At 42.2% G+C, this 19,952-nt stretch overlaps 1 protein-coding gene across 4 annotated transcripts in view; it reads right to left on the bottom strand.

Annotated features, from left to right (window-relative positions):
- Positions 1-19,952, bottom strand: part of LOC112221963 (protein kinase C and casein kinase substrate in neurons protein 1) — a 53,935-nt gene that overhangs the window by 18,604 nt on the left and 15,379 nt on the right. For 3 of the 4 annotated variants that reach the window (XM_024384448.2, XM_024384447.2, XM_024384450.1), the window contains one exon: positions 65-194. In XM_024384448.2, the coding sequence (XP_024240216.1) occupies positions 65-127 (63 nt within the window). In that variant the 5' untranslated portion in view covers positions 128-194. Of the gene's footprint in view, positions 1-64; positions 195-13,398; positions 13,618-19,952 lie in introns of those variants that run through there. The other variant, XM_024384449.2, reaches the window with a different exon arrangement.

Here is a 19,952-nt window from a genome sequence, read left to right as displayed (position 1 = left end):
ATAAAGGTCTATAGGTTTCCCTTCATAGCCCAGATGACCTGTATGGATGGTTTTTCTGAAGTACCTCCCAAAAGCTGTCCATAGCGTCGTCAGCAGTAGCAGCAGATTCATCGTAGGACCCCGACATTTTCCTGGTTGTGGTAAAGCAGGCTAAACTCTAAATGTGTCAGCAGCAGAGCTGGGTCCCTCACACACTGAAAGAGAAAGAGAGAGAGGGAGAGAGAGAGAGAGAGAGAGAGAAAGAGGAGAGAGTGAGATTGCAATACATATACATGTAGAAAATACAATACAGTAGAACATCCTGCAACATTCATTATTTATTATATGCTATGAAATACGATACTTGGGCTCTCTATGGTATTCAGAAACCATATGTTTTCCATAGCCAATCAGTGAGCAGCACTGATGAAAGGCTTCCTTTGGAGGCTCTGAGACCGTTCTAATAATGAAGTTAAAATAGGTCTTCTATCCCCATGCACACTGCTCTGTGGCCCCAAGGAACAGAAAGGCCATCTTCCACACGCATGTCCCAGAAACCACAGCACACCACAGGATCACTGTAATCATGGAGTTCTGACCCTGTATCGTACTGTACAGTAGCTCAGCATAAACTGTCCCTGTCCCATGGCATGTTCCTTCTGGAAGAGTGCTACATTACACACATACTCACTGCACACAGACACACATGCATACTGTACTAACACACATGGACACACACATAGACCCAACACAGACAGACTGGCAGGAACACACACCACTCACACACACTCACTATATCTTCCTCTGAAACGTCTACATGAAGTTACACAGCCCAGAGATCAGAAAAGAGACCAAAATAAACAAATTGCAGTCCTGTTTTAATTGATTTCACATAAACATCTAAGGTTATATAACTGTAGGTGCCTTCTAACAATGTGATTAAACTGCCAATTCATTTGTAAACCCTTCCTCCCTCTAAAACATATAGTGCGTCCTGGCTTTCCTCCAAGATTTGAGACGATTTGTATCTATTCCTTTGACGGCTGGTCGATTCTTCCCCACGAAGAATAAAATAGCACAGACTGGTTAGCGTTTATTCTTGTATTGAGCTCTAATTGAAACTTAATTCAGTTTGCTCTCCTTTACTGTCTCAATGTACTGTTCTTTAGTGGCATCTCCTTCAGGCCTGGAAGTCCCCACAACAACTACCCAGCGCAAAACAGCAAGCACATGGAGGGATACACTACATAAAATAACGTTAAATGGTTCCCAAACAAGGTAGGAAACGAATTAAAGCCAGAATCGGGAGAATGTGTACCAGCCCAACAACAGCCCCTACACTTGATTTAGAACAGAACATGCTATGGTATGTTTCCTCAAACATAAAAAAATGGAGCAAAAACCTCAGGTTTGAAGTTATCATAGAGTAAGACACTTACTAGGTCATGACACAAATGTGTCCCTTTTGGGTAGTGTAACTTGGTTGATTTTTAAAATGTATTAAACCTAGTTTTAACATTCTGTTATGACAAGCACATGTTCAACTTAATAAAAAAAATGTTTTTCCATTCTGACTGTTAAATAAAAAAATGTCTATCGTAAGTGCCTATTTAATGCCGAACAGGGTTGACCACAACAGGGTTGGTGATTTAATCTTAAATCATCCATAAATCCCCTTGTGACAGGGGGAATGGAATCTTGTTGTGTTCAAAAGTGAGGGGCAATTGAATGCAAGCTTCACAAAAAACAGTTTATTGTTAAAACATTTCTCGCCTGTCTATCCGTGGATAACAGGGTTGACGTGATATGCTCGACACACTTCAGTTTTCCACCACAAAACACAAGACAATGGCTGAAAGGATTAGAACCAGCTCACCTGATTTTACACTATGATTTAACTATTAGATATTTACAAAGGAATAGTTTCACCATATTAAAATGAGAGTTCACGTAACAGAGTTGACCTTAAAATGAGGGACAGGTGTTTTTCTTTTCTTAAAATGAACCGCCAATCACATTAACTAAACACAAAACTAGGGCTTTACAATGATGGTGGAAATGTGGATAGAGTGCACAGAGGGACATGTCAATATGCTGGATTTGGGCACTTTATTGAATTGTGTCTGTGGTCTATATTAAATGGCACTTCAATTAATATAACATGCTTTTAAAGACCAATATTGGTGCCACATCTCTACTTAAAATATCAAAGGGACGCAAAAGTGACTCATTTCGTGGAACGATCCTACTAAGTTAGGAATTTTTGGGAGTAAAGGTTGATAACCTATGTCTGTTTGGCCTTATGCTGACTTCTCCATCTAGCATAGAGTACCAGTCAAAAGTTTGGACACACTTACTCATTCAAGAGTTTTTCTTTATTTTTCTTTATTTTGACTACTTTCTACATTGTAGAATAACAGCGAAGACGTCAGAACTATGAAATAACACATATGGAATCATGTAGTAACCCCCCAAAAAGTGTTAAATAAAATTCACATTTTAAATAAAATAGAAATGAGGTAGTCACCTGGAATGCATTTCAATTAACAGGTGTGCCTTGTTAAATGTTAATTTGTAGAATTTCTTTCCTTCTTAATGTGTTTGAGCCAATCAGTTGTGTTGTGACAAGGTAGGGTTGGTATACAGAAGATAGACATATTTAGTAAAATACCAAGTCCATATTATGACAAGAATAGCTCAAATAAGCAAAGAGAAACGACAGTCAATCATTACTTTAAGACATGAAGGTCAGTCAATACAGGACATTTCAAGAAAGTTTCTTCAAGTGCAGTTTCAAAAACCATCAAGCACAATGATGAAACTGGCTCTCACGAGGACAGCCACAGGAAAAGAAGACCCAGAGTTACCTCTGCTGCAGAGGATACGTTCATTAGAGTTACCAGCCTCAGAAATTGCAGCCCAAATAAATGCTTCACACAGTTCAAGGAACAGACGCATCTCAAAATCAACTGTTCAGAGGAGACTGTGTGAATCAGGCCTTCATGGTCAAATTGCTGCAAAATAGCACTACTAAAGGCCACCAATAAGAAGAAAAGACTTGCTTGGGCCAAGAAACACGACCAATGGACATTAGACCAGTGGAAATCTGTCCTTTGGTCTGATGAGTCCAACTGTGAGATTTTTGGTTCCAACCGCTGTGTCTTTGTGAGATGCAGAGTACTTGAACGGATGATCTCCGCATGGGTGGTTCCCACCGTGAAGCGCGGAGGAGGTGGTGTGATGGCGCTTTGCTGTTGACACGGCCAGTGATTTATTTAGAATTCAAGGCCCACTTAACTAGCATGACTACCACAGCATTCGATACGCCATCCCATCTTGTTTGCGCTTAGTGGGACTATCATTTGTTTTTCCAAAGGACAATGACCCAGCACACCTCGAGGCTGTGTAAGGGCTATTTGACCGAGAAGGAGAGTGATGGAGTGCTGCATCAGATGACCTGGCCTCCACAATCACCCGACCTCAACCCAATTGAGATGGCTTGGGATGAGTTGGAACACAGAGTGAAGGAAAAGCAGCCAACAAGTGCTCAGCATATGTGGTAACTCCTTCAAGACTGTTGGAAAAGCATTCCAGGTGAAGCTGGTTGAGAGAATGCCAAGAGTGTGCAAAGTTGTCAAAGGCAATCATCAAAGCAAAGCGTGGCTACTTTGAAGAATCTAAAATGTAAAATATATTTAGATTTGTTTAACACTTTTTTGGTTACTACATGATTCCATATGTGTTATTTCATAGCTGTTATGTATTCACTATTATTATTCAATGTAGAAAATAGTAAAAATAAAGAAAAACTCTTGAATGAGTAGGTGTGTCCAAACATTTGACTAGTACTGTAATGGAATCACCTGGTGAACTAAGTAACACTCTGACCATTAGGGGTGCAAAGGGTTGGAAACTTTCCGGTAAATTTGCTTAAATTCATCAAAAAAGTTTGCTTATAAAAGTGAACCTTTTTTTTCTGGGATACACATAAGGCAATTCTAGGTCTTGTGGAATATTTTGGTTAAACTATCCCAATTCAACGGAATTGCAACCCTTCCTATGCACAGTGCATTCTTCCATCACATGTGCAGTGCACTCTTCCATCACATGTACAGCTGATTCTCAAGATCACACTAAGGAGAGGCTATTAAGCCCACACTACTACACTGTCTGAGCCAAGGACTACATGCTTTCTGGTAACTTTTGATTACAATACTGGGTGGGGTGAATATATTTTATACGACATACATTATTTTTTGTTAACAAGTAAATAGTAGCCTACAGCAAAGTGTGTTTAAATCATTTCTAACTTGTTAACAATTTCTGCTAGTTAGTTTTTGCTACCATGTGGGTTTTAGCTTGCTTGAGCCTGCTAACTGAGTGTTAATTCACCTGTTTCCATACATGTTTCATTTTAAAACATGTATCTTACAAAGGAGTTGTTTAATCTAACTGCTTAACTATTTACCTGAACATGGCATTGTATTTGTAGTTTTTTTCCTCATCTTTACAGGAAAATGCCACGAGCACAATCTGATGGGTGGAAACATTTCACTGCAGCTAATGTAGAAGGATAAGCTGTGTACATTTGCAAATACTGTGCCAAATCATATTGTGAAGAATGTAACAAAAATGTGGAATCATCTGGACAAGTGCATAAAGTTCCCTCAGCGCTCACAACAAACAAAAGTCCCTCTACTTCTATTCGAGGTGAAAATGATGAATCAGACACCTTATCGATAGCAACAGCTCATGGTCCTCCTGGAATCAGACGTTTTTTTGACTCAATGGAGGAACGTAGTCAGAGAAATGCTGATGAATGTCTTCCTCGAGCTGTGTATGCAACTGGTTCACCTCTGATGCTCACAAGCAATGTGTATTGGAAGAGATTTCTGAAATGTTCTTCGTCCAGCATACAACCCCCCCAACCAGACATGCTTCATCTACTCATTTGCTGGATGCAGAGTTCAACAGAGTTCAGGTGAAGGTCAAGCAAATCATAGAGAAAGCAGACTGCATTGCAACCATCTCTGGTGGGTGGTTGAATGTTCGTGGGCAAGGAATAATTAACTACATCATTTCCACCCCTCAACTACTATTCTACAAGAGCACAGAGACAAGGGACAACAGACACACCGGTCTCTACATTGCAGATGAGCTGAAGGAAGTCATCAATGGCCTTGGACCACAGAAGGTATTTGCACTGGTTACAGACAATGCTGTGAACATGAAGGCTGCTTGGTCTAAAGTGGAGGAGTCCTACTCTCACATCACACCCATTGGCTGTGCTGCTCATGCATTGAATCTGTTCCTTCTGGACATCATGGCACTGAAAACAATGGATACAAGAGAGCCAAGGAAATGGTTAGGTATTTGAAGGGTCATCAAGTTATAGCAGCAATCTACCTCACCAAGCAAAGTGAGAAGAATAAGAGCACCACATTGAAGCTGCCCAGCAACACCTGTTGGGGTGGTGTTGTCATCATGTTTGACAGTCTCCTGGAAGGGAAGGAGTCTCTCCAAGAAATGGCCATATCACAGTCTGCCGATATGGACAGCCCCATCAAGAGGATCCTCCTGGATAATGTCTTTTGTGACAGAGTGGTAAGCAGCCTGAAACTCCTGAAACCTATAACAGTAGCCACTGCACGGATTGAGGGAGACAATGCCATCCTGTCTGATGTTCAGACTCTGCTTGCAGATGTAAGAGAAGAAATCCGTACTGCCCTGCCCACTTCACTGTTGCTCCAATCAGAGGAAACTGCAGTTCTGAAATACATCAAAAAGCGTGAAGACTTCTGCCTGAAGCCCATACACGCCGCAGCGTACATTTTGGACCCCATGTATGCTGGCAAGAGCTTCCTGTCTGGTGCAGAGATCAACAAGGCCTATGGTGTCATCACTACCGTGTCTTGCTACCTTGGTATTAATATTAATGTGCATATATTTCCATTAATTCCCACGGAAAGTTTCCACCTCTGAATATTCCCCCTTCTGATCATGTTGAGTAAATCTTCAGAGGGAGCAGCATTTTGTTACCTTTATTTAACTACAGTTAAGAACAAATTCTTATTTTCAATGACAGCCTAGGAACACTGGGTTAACTACCTTGTTCAGGAGCAGAACAACAGAGTTTTTAGCTTGTCAGCTCAGGGACTTGGTCTTGCAACCTTTGGGTTACAAGACCAACGCTCTAACCACTAAGCTACCGCTGCTCCTGCATAAGTTGAGAGCTGTGATCAGTTTGACTTTTACACCTGAAAGATGGGACTGGTGGAACTCAAGAGGCCAATTTATATGCACATGATAGATAACAGCTCAAACTTTTCAGTCTTAATATGTCACAACGCCACAATAATCATGAGCAGTTGGCATTAAGACTGAATTTGTGTGGTTTGTGTGGCTGTGACTGCTACTTGAAAAAGTATGCAATAGAGAGGTACAGTGTTTCTACAGTGTGTTTACTTTGAACACATTTCTGCGGTATGTAACCTCAAAGCCTCGATGATGGGCTACTCATCTCAATCTGAACCAGGGAACATTTTGTACTGTGTGATGAATCGTGACACTAGCAGGAGCACCGAGGAGCACAGGCAGGGCAGCTATATTGCAGTTACAGTACAGCAATGGCTGAATCAGCCACACAGTAACGCAGTGCAGTTTGTCAAACACAATATTTACAGTCACTGCGGCTCACACTGACAGATTTACTATGAGGGAGACCTTTAAATACTGTTGTTCGACGATGAAATAATATTGCCAGTTCTTTTCATATTCTCTGTGAAAAGAGAACTCCTCATGCAGAAAGAACAAGGACACACGGTTTGCCCTCCGCCTCCAGAAATGACCATTTCCTTGCCAGAGTAAAGGTTACAGCTGTGCTGAAGAGCAGGTGTATACACAGAGACCTGTGGGTGAAGAAAGAGCTCAGGGTCTCTCTGTGTACTGTCAGAGTCATTGTCCTGTAATTCTTTTGGGCAATAAGATCTATATCAGGCATAATAATCAGATGTCATGACTCAGCAAAGGCATTAAATCTGTTTGATATGCTACAGACAATGCTTCAGCCAGCGGAGCCAAGACAACACGAGAGTGAGAATCTACTTCACTGTTTGTACTATAACACTCACAATACTTATTTTTCAATATGTCAATAGGCCGATGAGAAAGTAAGAGATGAAATTCCACACTTCAACCTGCTGGTCCAGTTCTCTAGATGACATCACTCACAAGCTATGACCCACCCATTATTATTGGTGTGATTCTCATTTCAGTGAGATCATAGGTCCGTCTACCTGTCTGTCAGTCTGGCCCTCCAATTAGCCTATGGATCCCTGGATCCTCCAGAGCCGGCTAAGGCCCCCTCTCCTTCTCCGTGGCCGACGTGAGTAAAACATTTAAACGTGTTAACCCTGACAAGGCTGCTGTCCCAGACGGCATCCCTAGCCACGTCCTCAGAGCATGCGCAGACCAGCTGGCTGGTGTGTTTACAGACATTTTCAATCGCTCCCTATCCCAGTCTGCTGTCCCCACATGCTTCAAGATGGCTACCATTGTTCCTGTACCCAAGAAGGCAAAGATAACTGAACTAAATGACTGGCGCCCTGTAGCACTCACTTATGTCATCATGAAGTGCTTTGAGAGACTAGTCAAGGATCATATCACCTCCACCTTAACATCTTGGATATAGGGGGCGCTCTTTTAATTTATGGATAAAAAAACGTGCCCGTTTTAAGCGCAATATTTTGTCACGAAAAGATGCTCGACTATGCATATAATTGGCAGCTTTGGAAAGAAAACACTCCAAGGTTTCCAAAACTGCAAAGATATTATCTGTGAGTGCCACAGAACTCATGCTACAGGCGAAACCAAGATGATACTTTAACCAGGAAATTGGCAGAATTTTCGAAGCTCTGTTTTCTATTGTCTCCTTATATGGCTGTGAATGCGCCGGGAATGAGCCTGCCCTTCCTATCGTTTCTCCAAGGTGTCTGCAGCATTGTGACGTATTTGTAGGCATATCATTGGAAGATTGGCCATAAGAGACTACATTTACCATGGGTCCGCCCAGTGTCCTTTGTGTAAATTGGTGCGTAATCTACAAGCTGCACGCAGTCATCCACTGATTGAGAGGAGAGAGGAGGCTTTCAACGAACGATTTATCATGAAGAGATATGTGAAAAACACCTTGAGGATTGGTCCTAAACAACGTTTGCCATGTTTCAGTCGATATTATGGAGTTAATTTGGAAAAAAGTTTGACGTTTTGAAGACTGAATTTTCGTTTTTTTTTGGTAGCCAAACGTGACGCACCAAACGGAGCAATTTCTCCTAAACAAATCATCTTTCAGGAAAAACGGAGCTATCTAACTGAGAGTCTCCTCATTGAAAACATCTGAAGTTATTCAATGGTAATGATTTTATTTGAATGATTTTCTGGTTTTTGTGAAGAGGTTGCCTGCTAATGCTAACGCTAAATGCTACGCTAGGTGCGCTAGCTGTTACACAAATGCTTATTTTGCAATGGTTGAGAAGCATATTTTGAAAATCTGAGATGACAGTGTTGTTAACAAAAGGCTAAGCTTGAGAGCTAGCATATTAATTTCATTTCATTTGCGATTTTCATGAATAGTTAACGTTGCGTTATGGTAATGAGCTTGAGGCTGTATTCACGATCCCGGATCCGGGATGGCTCGACGCAACAGGTTAACGGCCACCCTAGACCCACTTCAGTTTGCATACCGCCCCAACAGGTCCACATACTATGCAATCACCATCACACTGCCTTATCCCATCTGGACAAGAAGAATACCTATGTAAGAATGCTGTTCATTGACTACAGCTCAGCATTCAACACCATAGTACCCTCCAAGCTCATCATCAAGCTGGAGGCCCTGGGTCTCAACCTCGCCCTGTGCAATTGGGTCCTGGACTTCCTGATGGGCCACCCACAGGTGGTGAAGGTAGGAAACATCACCTCCACTCCGCTGTTCCTCAACACGGTAGCCCCACAAGGGTGCATGCTCAGCCCCCTCCTGTACTCCCTGTTCACCCACGACTGCGTGGCCATGCACGCCTCCAACTCAATCATCAAGTTTGCAGACGACACAACAGTAGTGGGCTTGATTACCAACAACGATGAGACAGCCTACAGGGAGGAGGTGAGGAAACTCGGGAGTGTGGTGTCAGGAAAGCAACCTCTCAGTCAACATCAACAAAACAAAGGAGATTCAGGAAACAGCAGAGGGAGCACCCCACTATCCACATCGAAGGGACAGCAGTGGAGAAGGTGGAAAGTTTTAAGTTCCTCGGCGTACACATCACAGACAAATTGAAATGGTCCATCCACACAGACATTGTGGTGAAGAAGGCTGAACCTCAGGAGGCTGAAGAAATTTGGCTTGTCACCCAAAAGCCTGACAAACTTTTACAGGTGCACAATCGAGAGCACCCTGTCGGGCTGTATCACAGCTTGGTAAGGCAACTGCTCCGCCCACAACCGTAAGGTTCTCCAGAGGGTGGTGGGGTCTGCACAACGCATCACCGGGGGCAAACTACCTGCCCTCCATGACACCTACAGTACCCAATGTAACATGAAGGCCAAAAAGATCATCAAGGACAACAACCACCTGAGCCACTGCCTGTTCACACCACTACCATCCAGAAGGCGAGGTCAGTATAGGTGCATCAAAGCTGCCACCGAGGTAACTGAAAAACAGCTTCTATCTCAAGGCCATCAGACTGCTAAACAGCAATCACTAACTCAGATAAGCTGCTGCCTACATTGAGACCCAATCACTGGCCACTTTAATAAATTGACCACTAGTCACTTTAAACAATGTCACTTTAAATAATGGCACTTTAAATAATGTTTACATATCTTACATTACTCACATATCATATGTATATACACTGTATTTTATACCCTCTATTGCATCTTGCCTATGCCGCTCGACCATCACTCCTTCATATAGTTATATGTACATATTCTCAATCATCACCTTTAGATTTGTGTGTTTTAGGTAGTTGTTGGGAAATTGTTAAGATTACTTGTTAGATATTACTGCACTGTCGGAACTAGAAGCACAAGCATTTCACTACACTTGCATTATCATCTGCTAACCATGTGTATGTGACCAATAAAATGTGATTTGATTTGAAAAGCTGAGCTCATGAAGAAACCCATATGGCTCTATACTACACACCACTATAATATGGTTATTATACTATAGTGAAGCAGTTTCTAAATGTGAATAAAGATAGATTTGAGCAATAAGGCCTGAGGAGGTGTGATATATGGCCAATATACCACGGCTAAGGGCTGTCCTTTTACGCACGACGCAACGCATCAGCCCTTAGCCATGGTATGGTATATTGGCCATATATCACAAACACCCGAGGTGCCTTACTGCTATTATAAACTGGTCTTTAATGGAATAAAAGCAGTAAAAATAAATGTTTTGTAATACCCGTGGTCAGCCAAACGGCATTCAGGGATCGAACCGCCCAGTTTCTAATATGTTTTAAACATTCATTAATTTGGGTGAATGTGAAATGTTGTGTAAAACATGCTCCATTTTACAGGCATCCATACAATAAATTATAAACACAAACCACACCTAAACATACAGTTGAAGTCGGAAGTTTACATACACTTAGGTTGTAATCATTAAAACTCGTTTTTCAACCACTCCACAAATTTCTTGTTAACAAACTATAGTTTTGGCAAGTCGGTTAGGACATCTACTTTGTGCATGACACAAGTAATTCTTACAACAATTGTTTACAGACAGATTATTTCACTTAATTCACTGTATCACAATTCCAGAGGGTCAGAAGTTTACATACACAAAGTTGACAGTGCCTTTAAACAGCTTGGAAAATTCCAGAAAATTCTGTCATGGCTTTAGAAGGTTCTGATAGGCTAATTGACATAATTTGAGTCAATTAGAGGTGTACCTGTGGATGTATTTCAAGGCCTTACCTTCAAACTCAGTGCCTCTTTGCTTGACATCATGGGAAAATCTAAAGAAATCAGCCAAGACCTCAGAAAAAACATTGTAGACCTCCACAAGTCTGGTTCAACCATGGGAGCAATTTCCAAACACCTGAAGGTACCACGTTCATCTGTACAAACAATAGTACGCAAGTATAAACACCATGGGACCACGCAGCCGTCATACCGCTCAGGAAGGAGACCGGTTCTGTCTCCTAGAGATGAACGTACTTTGGTGAGAAAAGTGCAAATCAATCCCAGAACAACAGCAAAGAACCTTGTGAAGATGCTGGAGGAAACAGGTACAAAAGTATCTATATACCCACAGTAAAACGAGTACTATATCGACATAATCAGAAAGGCCGCTCAGCAAGGAAGAAGCCACTGCTCCAAAACCGCCATAAAAAAGCTAGACTACGGTTTGCAACTGCACATGGGGACAAAGATCGTACTTTTTAGAGAAATGTCCTCTGGTCTGATGAAACAAAAATAGAACTGTTTGGCCATAACAACTATCGTTATGTTTGGAGGAAAAAGGGGGAGGCTTGCACGCCGAATAACACCATCCCAACCGTGAAGCACAGGGTTGGCAGCATCATGTTGTGGGGGTACTTTTCTGCAGGAGGGACTGGTGTACTTCACAAAATAGATGGCATGGTGAGGATGGAAATTTATGAGGATATATTGAAGCAACATCTCAAGACATCAGTTTTTTTGTCGCAAATGGGTCTTCCAAATGGACAATGACCCCAACCATACTTCCAGAATTGTGGCAAAATGGCTTAAGGACAACAAAGTCAAGGTTTTGGAGTGGCCATCACAAAGCCCTGACATCAATCCCATAGAAAATTTGTGGGCAGAACTGAAAAAGCGTGTTGGAGCAAGGAGGCCTACAAAGCGGATTCAGTTACACCAGCTCTGTCAGGAGGAATGGGCCAAAGTTCACCCAATTTATTGTGGGTAACTTGTGGAAGGCTACCCAAAACGTTTGACCCAAGATAAACAATTTAAAGGTAATGCTACCAAATACTAATTGTATGTGAACTTCTGACCCACTGGGAATGTGATGACAGAAAGAAAAGCTGAAATAAATCATTCTCTCTGCTATTATTCTGACATTTCACATTCTTAAAATAAAGTGGTGATCCTAACAGGAAATTTTTCCTAGGATTAAATGTCAGGAATTGTGAAAAACTGAGTTTAAATGTATTTGGCTAATGTGTATGTAAACTTCCAACTTCAACTGTAACTGTATACTCTTTGAAAAACAAACTGTGTAAAACGTTTGCTTTAGTGTCAAGTTTGTATCTTAGATTATCAACATTAAGATATATACATGTACACACACTTGTGACATTGAAAAGCTAACTAAATCACACCTAACCTTCAGCAGCATTACCATGAATGTGAAATAACAAGGGAAAAACAGACCTCATAACATTTCAAAATTCTCTTGTGAGAAAAGCTACATGGAAGGTCACAGTCTTTTTATGCATTATAACCACTCAAACTATTATAGTGTCAAGGGTACATTGATAGACTGGGCACAATGTTGTTGATACTAAAGGATAATGTGGACACAAAGGTCCTCAGGTTCAGATGGTCACTAGGCTACACTACAGAATGAGAATTATTATATATTATTTTTATTGAACCTTTATTTAACTATGCAAGTTAAGAACACATTCTTATTTACAATACCTCCTGCTCTGGTACTCAGGATTGTAGAGTGCCACAACAAAAAGTAATCATCACATGAGGGGAAGTGTGAGGGGGGTCGGGAGACATGCTGCTCAGTTATTTGGGTCAATTCCGCCAGTAAGTTGCCTTCCTTCACAATGGATGGTGAGAAGGAGACGAGAAAAAGAGAGGAAGAGAGAATAATTGATTGATTCATCAATTGATGTTCAGTATGACAGGTGTCATATCTAAACATGAAAGTATCTATATCAAGGCTTCAATATATTGCACATAGTGTTCGTGTTACGTGTGGCTTCAAGGTCGGCAATTGTGCCAATCCAAACAGATACCCATTCTACTTCTTTTTAAGAGCAAGACTCAGAAGGTTCTTTTCACTTATTGTACCTGAACTGATTCCGTAAGCTGATGTAAGTAATTTACCATCAGTATCTCAGAGAAACCCTTTCAAACCATAAGCCTATATCAAACCACGTCTACTATAGACTAGGTGTCCATATAAAAAAAACTACCAAAACACAGTCTCCCATACAGCCAAATGTTATATTCAAGTTCTGATCCAAGCCGTGGGCAATAAATTAATCAAAGACTTCTCTTGAAGACAAAGCTCGCAGGATATTGCACTGTACAATAAATATTCTGCCATCTGTCTAACAGTACAGCAACAAGGAAATAAACTACGGCAAAAGGCAAAGCCATTATGGCTCACAAATTGTTTTCGCTTACCCTAATTGCACCCATGACAACAGATTGAAGGACCCTATCAAACAGAAAAGTATATCCACAAGCCCTTGTGGGAACCATGCATGGGCTACTCCCTCTTCAACTATTATTCAAGTATTTTGTAGTCCAGATCTGGCTATGCATCAACAGAGAGAACAGAGGCCTCTGTTGAATTTCTTTGTTTTGGGCCGTCTTAGCCAGACCCAGTGTGAACAAGCCAGTGTTTCTCAATGGTGGAAAGATAATCCTGCAACGTTCCAGCTGAATGGCTTAGAAGGGGAGGGAGGGTAAAGAAGAGGATAGGAGAAGATAGGAGGAGCAATAGAATATACATGCATTGCAAAGATAGAAAGAGAGAAGAAGTCTGAGATTACACTACCTAGCAGGGTGTGATTATGTATTGATAGACTAGCTAGATAAACGTGCCAGGCATCATACATTTGTGTGTGAGAGAGAGAGGTAGGGCTGTGTTCTGTGTGTGTGATTGTGTGTACATGCAAAAAAGCCACACACACACAAGTCTAGGGTTGCAACGGGAGGGTATATTACTGGAAACTTTAGAAGTTTACCAGTAAAATACCAGTATTTTGGTATCTTTCAAGGATTTTATGTAATTTATCATAAGAAATCTAGTAGCATTTCCTTACACCCACAATAATATCTGCTAAATATGTGTCTGTGACCCATAAAATAGATTATTATTATTATTTGTTACTTCAGATTTTGACTGGTGTTTGTAATTACCTCTGGCCCTCTGTGTGGCATTATCACACGTAAAATATATGAAATAATTAAATAAGATGATTTTCTAATACTAAAAATGGAATGACAAAGCTGTAAAACATTATCCTAAATATAAACCATCAACTAGTTTAATTTGAGGGTTTCAGCATGAAATATCGTTTATATTTTTGGGGTAATATATAAAGGATACACCATCGTAATAGGGCTGTTCATGGCTCTTCTAAAGCCTTGAGAGACAACCACAACACACATGTAAACCTATTACAGTAATCAGATTTCAGAGTCAGGGTCTAACTTTATTCTCTTACACCCCACCATCCCCCTTTCTGTCACTGATTAGAAAGGAAGCTGATTACCAAACCAGGTAGGTAGTTTACTCAAACACGCCTGAGCTCATCTAAAACTCACTCTTATCCAAACAATATGAATTCCATAATGGTGGTTGTCTGGCATCCAATAGCAACTATCTGCCGTGTACTTTTTAGAACATGTTGGGTTCTTGAGACACTCTACCTGTCATGGCGGCTGCTATACAAAAAAAAAACACTCTGAGAGGACCTTATATTGAGATGCTGGGAGGGAAGACACAAGGAAAGAGAGGCAAAGGCTCCTCGAGAGAGAGAGAGAGAGAGAGAGAGAGAGAGAGAGAGAGAGAGAGAGAGAAATATCCTCCTGGAGTCTTAACAAGATCATAGAGCCCAATACTGACTAGGCTCAACATGGCTAAGCCTGTCCCAAGTGAGACTGGGTGGAGCAGGTGCAGAGAGCGCAGGAAGCTGTTGTGAGCAAGACAGTTGGTGAGCGGAATAGAGAGCACCGATGGGTCAGAGTGGTAGCTAAATAGATCATGAGAGAGATGTGATTCATCTCCGGGGCGGGCGATGCCATGACAGCGGTAGGATGGAATAAACAGGCTGTTGAATGTTGCCAGGAGAAAGACAGCGCTACAGAGCTGCGTGCTCGGTGCTTGCATCATCACAGATACCATGACAGCCAAGACCATCAATAAGCATGTCACGTGACAGAAGGTTGGAGGGGTCAGTGTAGATGAGATGAGGGTGGGAAGCTGGCCATTACACAGATTAATCAGGCAAGAACATGAGGGGTGGTTAGGTGGATGAGTGTCATCAGGCCACTCCGCAATCAACTCCTATAGGGCCTCCACATGTCCATAACCGCATAGCACCTGCACTCTGGTAAAAATGAACAGGCTAGCTCCGTAAACACATCAGGCCTTTAGCAGTGTGAGTGAGTGAGTGAGTGAGTGAGTGAGTGAGTGAGTGAGTGAGTGAGTGAGTGAGTGAGTGAGTGAGTGAGTGAGTGAGTGAGAAACGGGTGTTTGAAGAGGCAGAGTGTGAATGTGATAAAGAGAGTGAGCGAGATAGAGAAGGGGGATTGTTGTATTTATCAGCATAATGTGTCCTGCCATGGGCTGTTCTGTTCTGTTTGCTGGGCCGTGGAATGATCAGAGCTGATGTGACCACCCAGATAGGGAGTCTGCAGCAAAGTAAAACTGTTCCTATAACCTTTCTCTCCCCAAAACCTGTACTGCTATACCCAGACAACAGATGATGTTCCTATAACCTTTCTCTCCCCAAAACCTGTACTGCTATACCCAGACAGCAGATGTTCCTATAACCTTTCTCTCCCCAAAACCTGTACTGCTATACCCAGACAACAGATGATGTTCCTATAACCTTTCTCTCCCCAAAACCTGTACTGCTATACCCAGACAACAGATGATGTTCCTATAACCTTTCTCTCCCCAAAACTTGTACTGCTATACCCAGACAACAGAAGATGTTCCTTGAAATTATTCTGGATGAAACTGGGGGAAACAGGACAAAAATTGGGCATCTGTGTCTCAATTATGTACAGTTATAGTCATTGGCTAGTGTTTCCCTTGGAGCAATGTGAGGGGAGTCAAAGGTCACATGAGGATGACAATGCATTCTGCCCCACCCCCACTACACACCCGCTGCATATTGTGATGAAAGAGACTGAAATACTGCTGAGCTATATCAAATGTCCTTTCAGAGAGAGAGAGGGAATGAAGGCACCGCAGCAGTGAGAGAAAGTCTACAGGCTGCTCTTTGGAAGCTCTTTCAAATGAGGACTGGATCATTGACTGGAAGCAAATCTACACGAAGGCAGAATCTGAGCAGTATTGAGCAGTATCTGAATGCACTGCAGCATGTGTGCGTGGGAGGCATTCCTCCTCGTGTGAGCAGGAGGGAAACCAGTATGATGAACAAATGGATGTGGGCGGGACAGCGCAACACACCATCAGGATGATAATACTGAGCTCAGCCAGAGAGATTCAGTACAAATACAGTAGCACGACTGCATTCACATTCCACTGAATGTCTGCTCAGACCTGGCCTTCAGGCACACAGGTGTAATACATCCTGCTTATTCAACTGCTCTCTGTCATCACGAGAGGCACATACACTCACACAGGAAGACAAATGAATCACCATTTGTACGGATTCCATTTCAGTGACTCAGCCCTCTGATTCAGAGGTGGCCTACGGTAGTTAGCATAGCCCTAGGGCTTGCTACAGGGCCAGGGCTTCTGGGTGGAGGGACACAACTTCCAGCTCCCTCCCATGCCTTCCTCCCAGTCCAGCCCAGGATTGTATTCACTAGGCACCAAACAAAAGAAAACGTATCAAAGGGTGCTAGGATTTCCCCGGGGGACTAACTGGACAATATGTACCGCTTGTTCTCATTTTAAGTTGAACAAGTGCTTTTAAGCATTTTGCTACAATGTGTGCCATAATGAATACAACCCAACATTACATTAGAGTGCAGCAGGAACAGCTGATGATGTCATTGCTCCAGCAGGCCAGAGACACTGACCGGTTACATGGGACAGGCTTAGCCATGTTGAGCTAGGTCAGTACTGGCCTCTGTGATCTTGTTAAGACTCCAGGGACACAGACAGATTTGTCCCTCTACCAAAATAATTATCTCTCTCTCGTGGATAAAGCAGAATCAATCTATGTTCTCAGTGGGACGTGATACATTCCCCACCTTCACACCACACACTTCATTACTCCTGTCAAATCATCAACAGTCAATACACATTATCAACAAAGGGTGAACACAGCCCTGAGCATGGTACTGAGAACAAACACAGCTATAGGAAGACTACAATAGCCACAGGAAAGGTCTACATGCTACAAGTCATGCCAAGTAGACAACCCACACAGCAATGCCAAAACCTCGCTATAAGGTTATGTATCGAAATAAGCAGCTTTGAGACAAAGGAGATGATTGTGGACTACAGGAAAAAAGAGGACAGAGCACGCCCCCATTCTTATCGACGGGGTTGCAGTGGAGCAGGTTGAGAGCTTCAAGTTCCTTGGTGCCCACATCACCAACAAACTAACTTGGTCCAAACACACCAAGACAGTCATGAAGAGGGTACGACAAAACCTATTCCCCCTCAGGTGACTGAAAAGATTTGGCATGGGTCCTCAGATCCTCAAAAGGTTCTATAGCTCCACCATCGAGAGCATGGTTGCATCACCGCCTGGTATGGCAACTGCTCGGCCTCCAACTGCAAGGCACTACAGAGGGTAGTGCGTACGGCCCAGCACATCACTGCGGCCAAGCTTCCTGCCATCCAGAACCTCCATACCAGGCAGTGTCAAAAAGACTCCAGCCACCCTAGTCATAGACTGTTCTCTCTGCTACAGCCACCCAGTCATAGATTGTTCTCTCTGCTACCGCACGGCAAGTGGTACCAGAGGGCCAAATCTAGGTCCATGAAGCTTCTAAACAGCTTCTACCCCCAAGCCACAAGACTCCTGAACACCTAACCAAATGGCTACCCAGACTATTTTCATTGACCCCCTTTACACCACTGCTACTCTCTGTTGTTATCATGTATGCATAGTCACTTTAATAACTCTACCTACAACTACATATTACCTCAACTTACCAGTGCCCCCACACATTGACTCTGTACCAGTACCCTCCTGTATATAGTCTAGCTGTTGTTATTTTACTGCTGCTCTTTAACTACTTGTGTCATGGGTGTCGTTGGAAGTGGACCAAAGTGCTAGAGGTCGACCGATTAATTGGAATGGCCGATTAATTAGGGCCGATTTCAAGTTTTCATAACAATCGGAAATCTGTATTTTTGGGTGCCAATTTTTTAAATTTTTATACCTTTATTTAACCAGGCAAGTCAGTTAAGAACACATTCTTATTTTCAATGATGGCCTAGGAACGGTGGGTTAACTTGCCTTGTTCAGGGGCAGAACAACAGATTTTCACCTTGTCAGCTCGGGGGATCCAATCTTGCAACCTTACAGTTAACTAGTCCGCAATAACGACCTGCCTCTCTCTCGTTGCACTCCACAAGGAGACTGCATGTTACGCGAATGCAGTAAGCCAAGGTAAGTTGCTGGCTAGCATTAAACTTATCTTATAAAAAATAATCAATCATAATCACTAGTTAACTACACATGGTTGATATTACTAGATATTATCTAGCGTGTCCTGCGTTGCATATAATCTGACTGAGCATACAAGCATACAAGTATCTGACTGAGCGGTGGTAGGCAGAAGCAGGCGTGTAAACATTCATTCAAACAGCACTTTCTTGCATTTTGCCCAGCAGCTCTTCGTTGTGCGTCAAGCATTGCGCTGTTTATGACTTCAAGCCTATCAACTCCCGAGATGAGGCTGGTGTAACCGAAGTGAAATGACTAGCTAGTTAGCGTGCGTTAATAGCGTTTCAAAGTCACTTTCTCTGAGCCTTCTAGTAGTTGTTCTCCTTGCTCTGCAGGGGTAATGCTGCTTCGAAGGTGGCTGTTGTCGTTGTGTTCCTGGTTCGAGCCCAGGGAGGAGCGAGGAGAAAGACGGAAGCTATACTGTTACACTGGCAATACTAAAGTGCCTATAAGAACATCCAATAGTCAAAGGTATATGAAATACAAAATGCCCACCACAAATCACACCCTGACCAAACCAAATAGAGACATAAAAAGGCTCTCTAAGGTCAGGGTGCGACAACTTGTTACTTTATTTCTTATTCTTTAAAAAAAACTGCATTGTTGGTTCAGGGCTTGTAAGTAAGCATTTCACTGTTGTATTCGGTGCATGTGACTAATACAATTTAATTTGATTTGATTTGGACATGCAGATACTTTAACTTAAAATAACTCACAGTAAGAATATATTGGAGCTGTAACACAGATCAATGTCATATCTACAACATGAAGAGCTCAAAGTCAAGGTTACATTGAACATAGTTTAATTAATTGTCACATTCTGTTAAAGGTCCCCAAAGCACACACATTGCTGGGTCGCTCGTCTTTTCAGTTCTCTGCAACAAACACTCAAACTGGACAGTTTTATCTCAATTTCTTAATTCAAAGACTCAATTATGGACACTTACTGACAGTTGTGGCTGCTTTGCGTGATGTATTGTCTACCTTCTTGCCCTTTGTGCTGTTGTTTGTACCCTGTTTTGTGCTGCTACCATGTTGTGCTACTGCCATGTTGTGCTGCTACCATGCTGGGTTGTCATGTGTTGCTGCCATGCTATGTTGTTGTCTTAGGTCTCTCTTTATGTAGTGTTGTCTCTCTTGTCGTGATGTGTGTTTTGTCCTATATTTTTTATTTCATTTATTTGTATTTGTAATCCCAGCCCCCGTCCCCGCAGGAGGTCTTTTGTCTTCTGGTAGGCCGTCATTGTAAATAAGAATTTGTTCTTAGCTGACTTGCCAAGTTAAATAAAGTTTAAATAACATAAAATAAATTAATAGAGATATTGATAGAGCTTAATGCAAGGTTTG

Source organism: Oncorhynchus tshawytscha, linkage group LG22, assembly GCF_018296145.1.
Source record: "Oncorhynchus tshawytscha isolate Ot180627B linkage group LG22, Otsh_v2.0, whole genome shotgun sequence".
In the NCBI taxonomy this organism is placed as follows: domain Eukaryota; kingdom Metazoa; phylum Chordata; class Actinopteri; order Salmoniformes; family Salmonidae; genus Oncorhynchus; species Oncorhynchus tshawytscha.
This window is presented reverse-complemented; position numbering and strand designations above follow the sequence as displayed.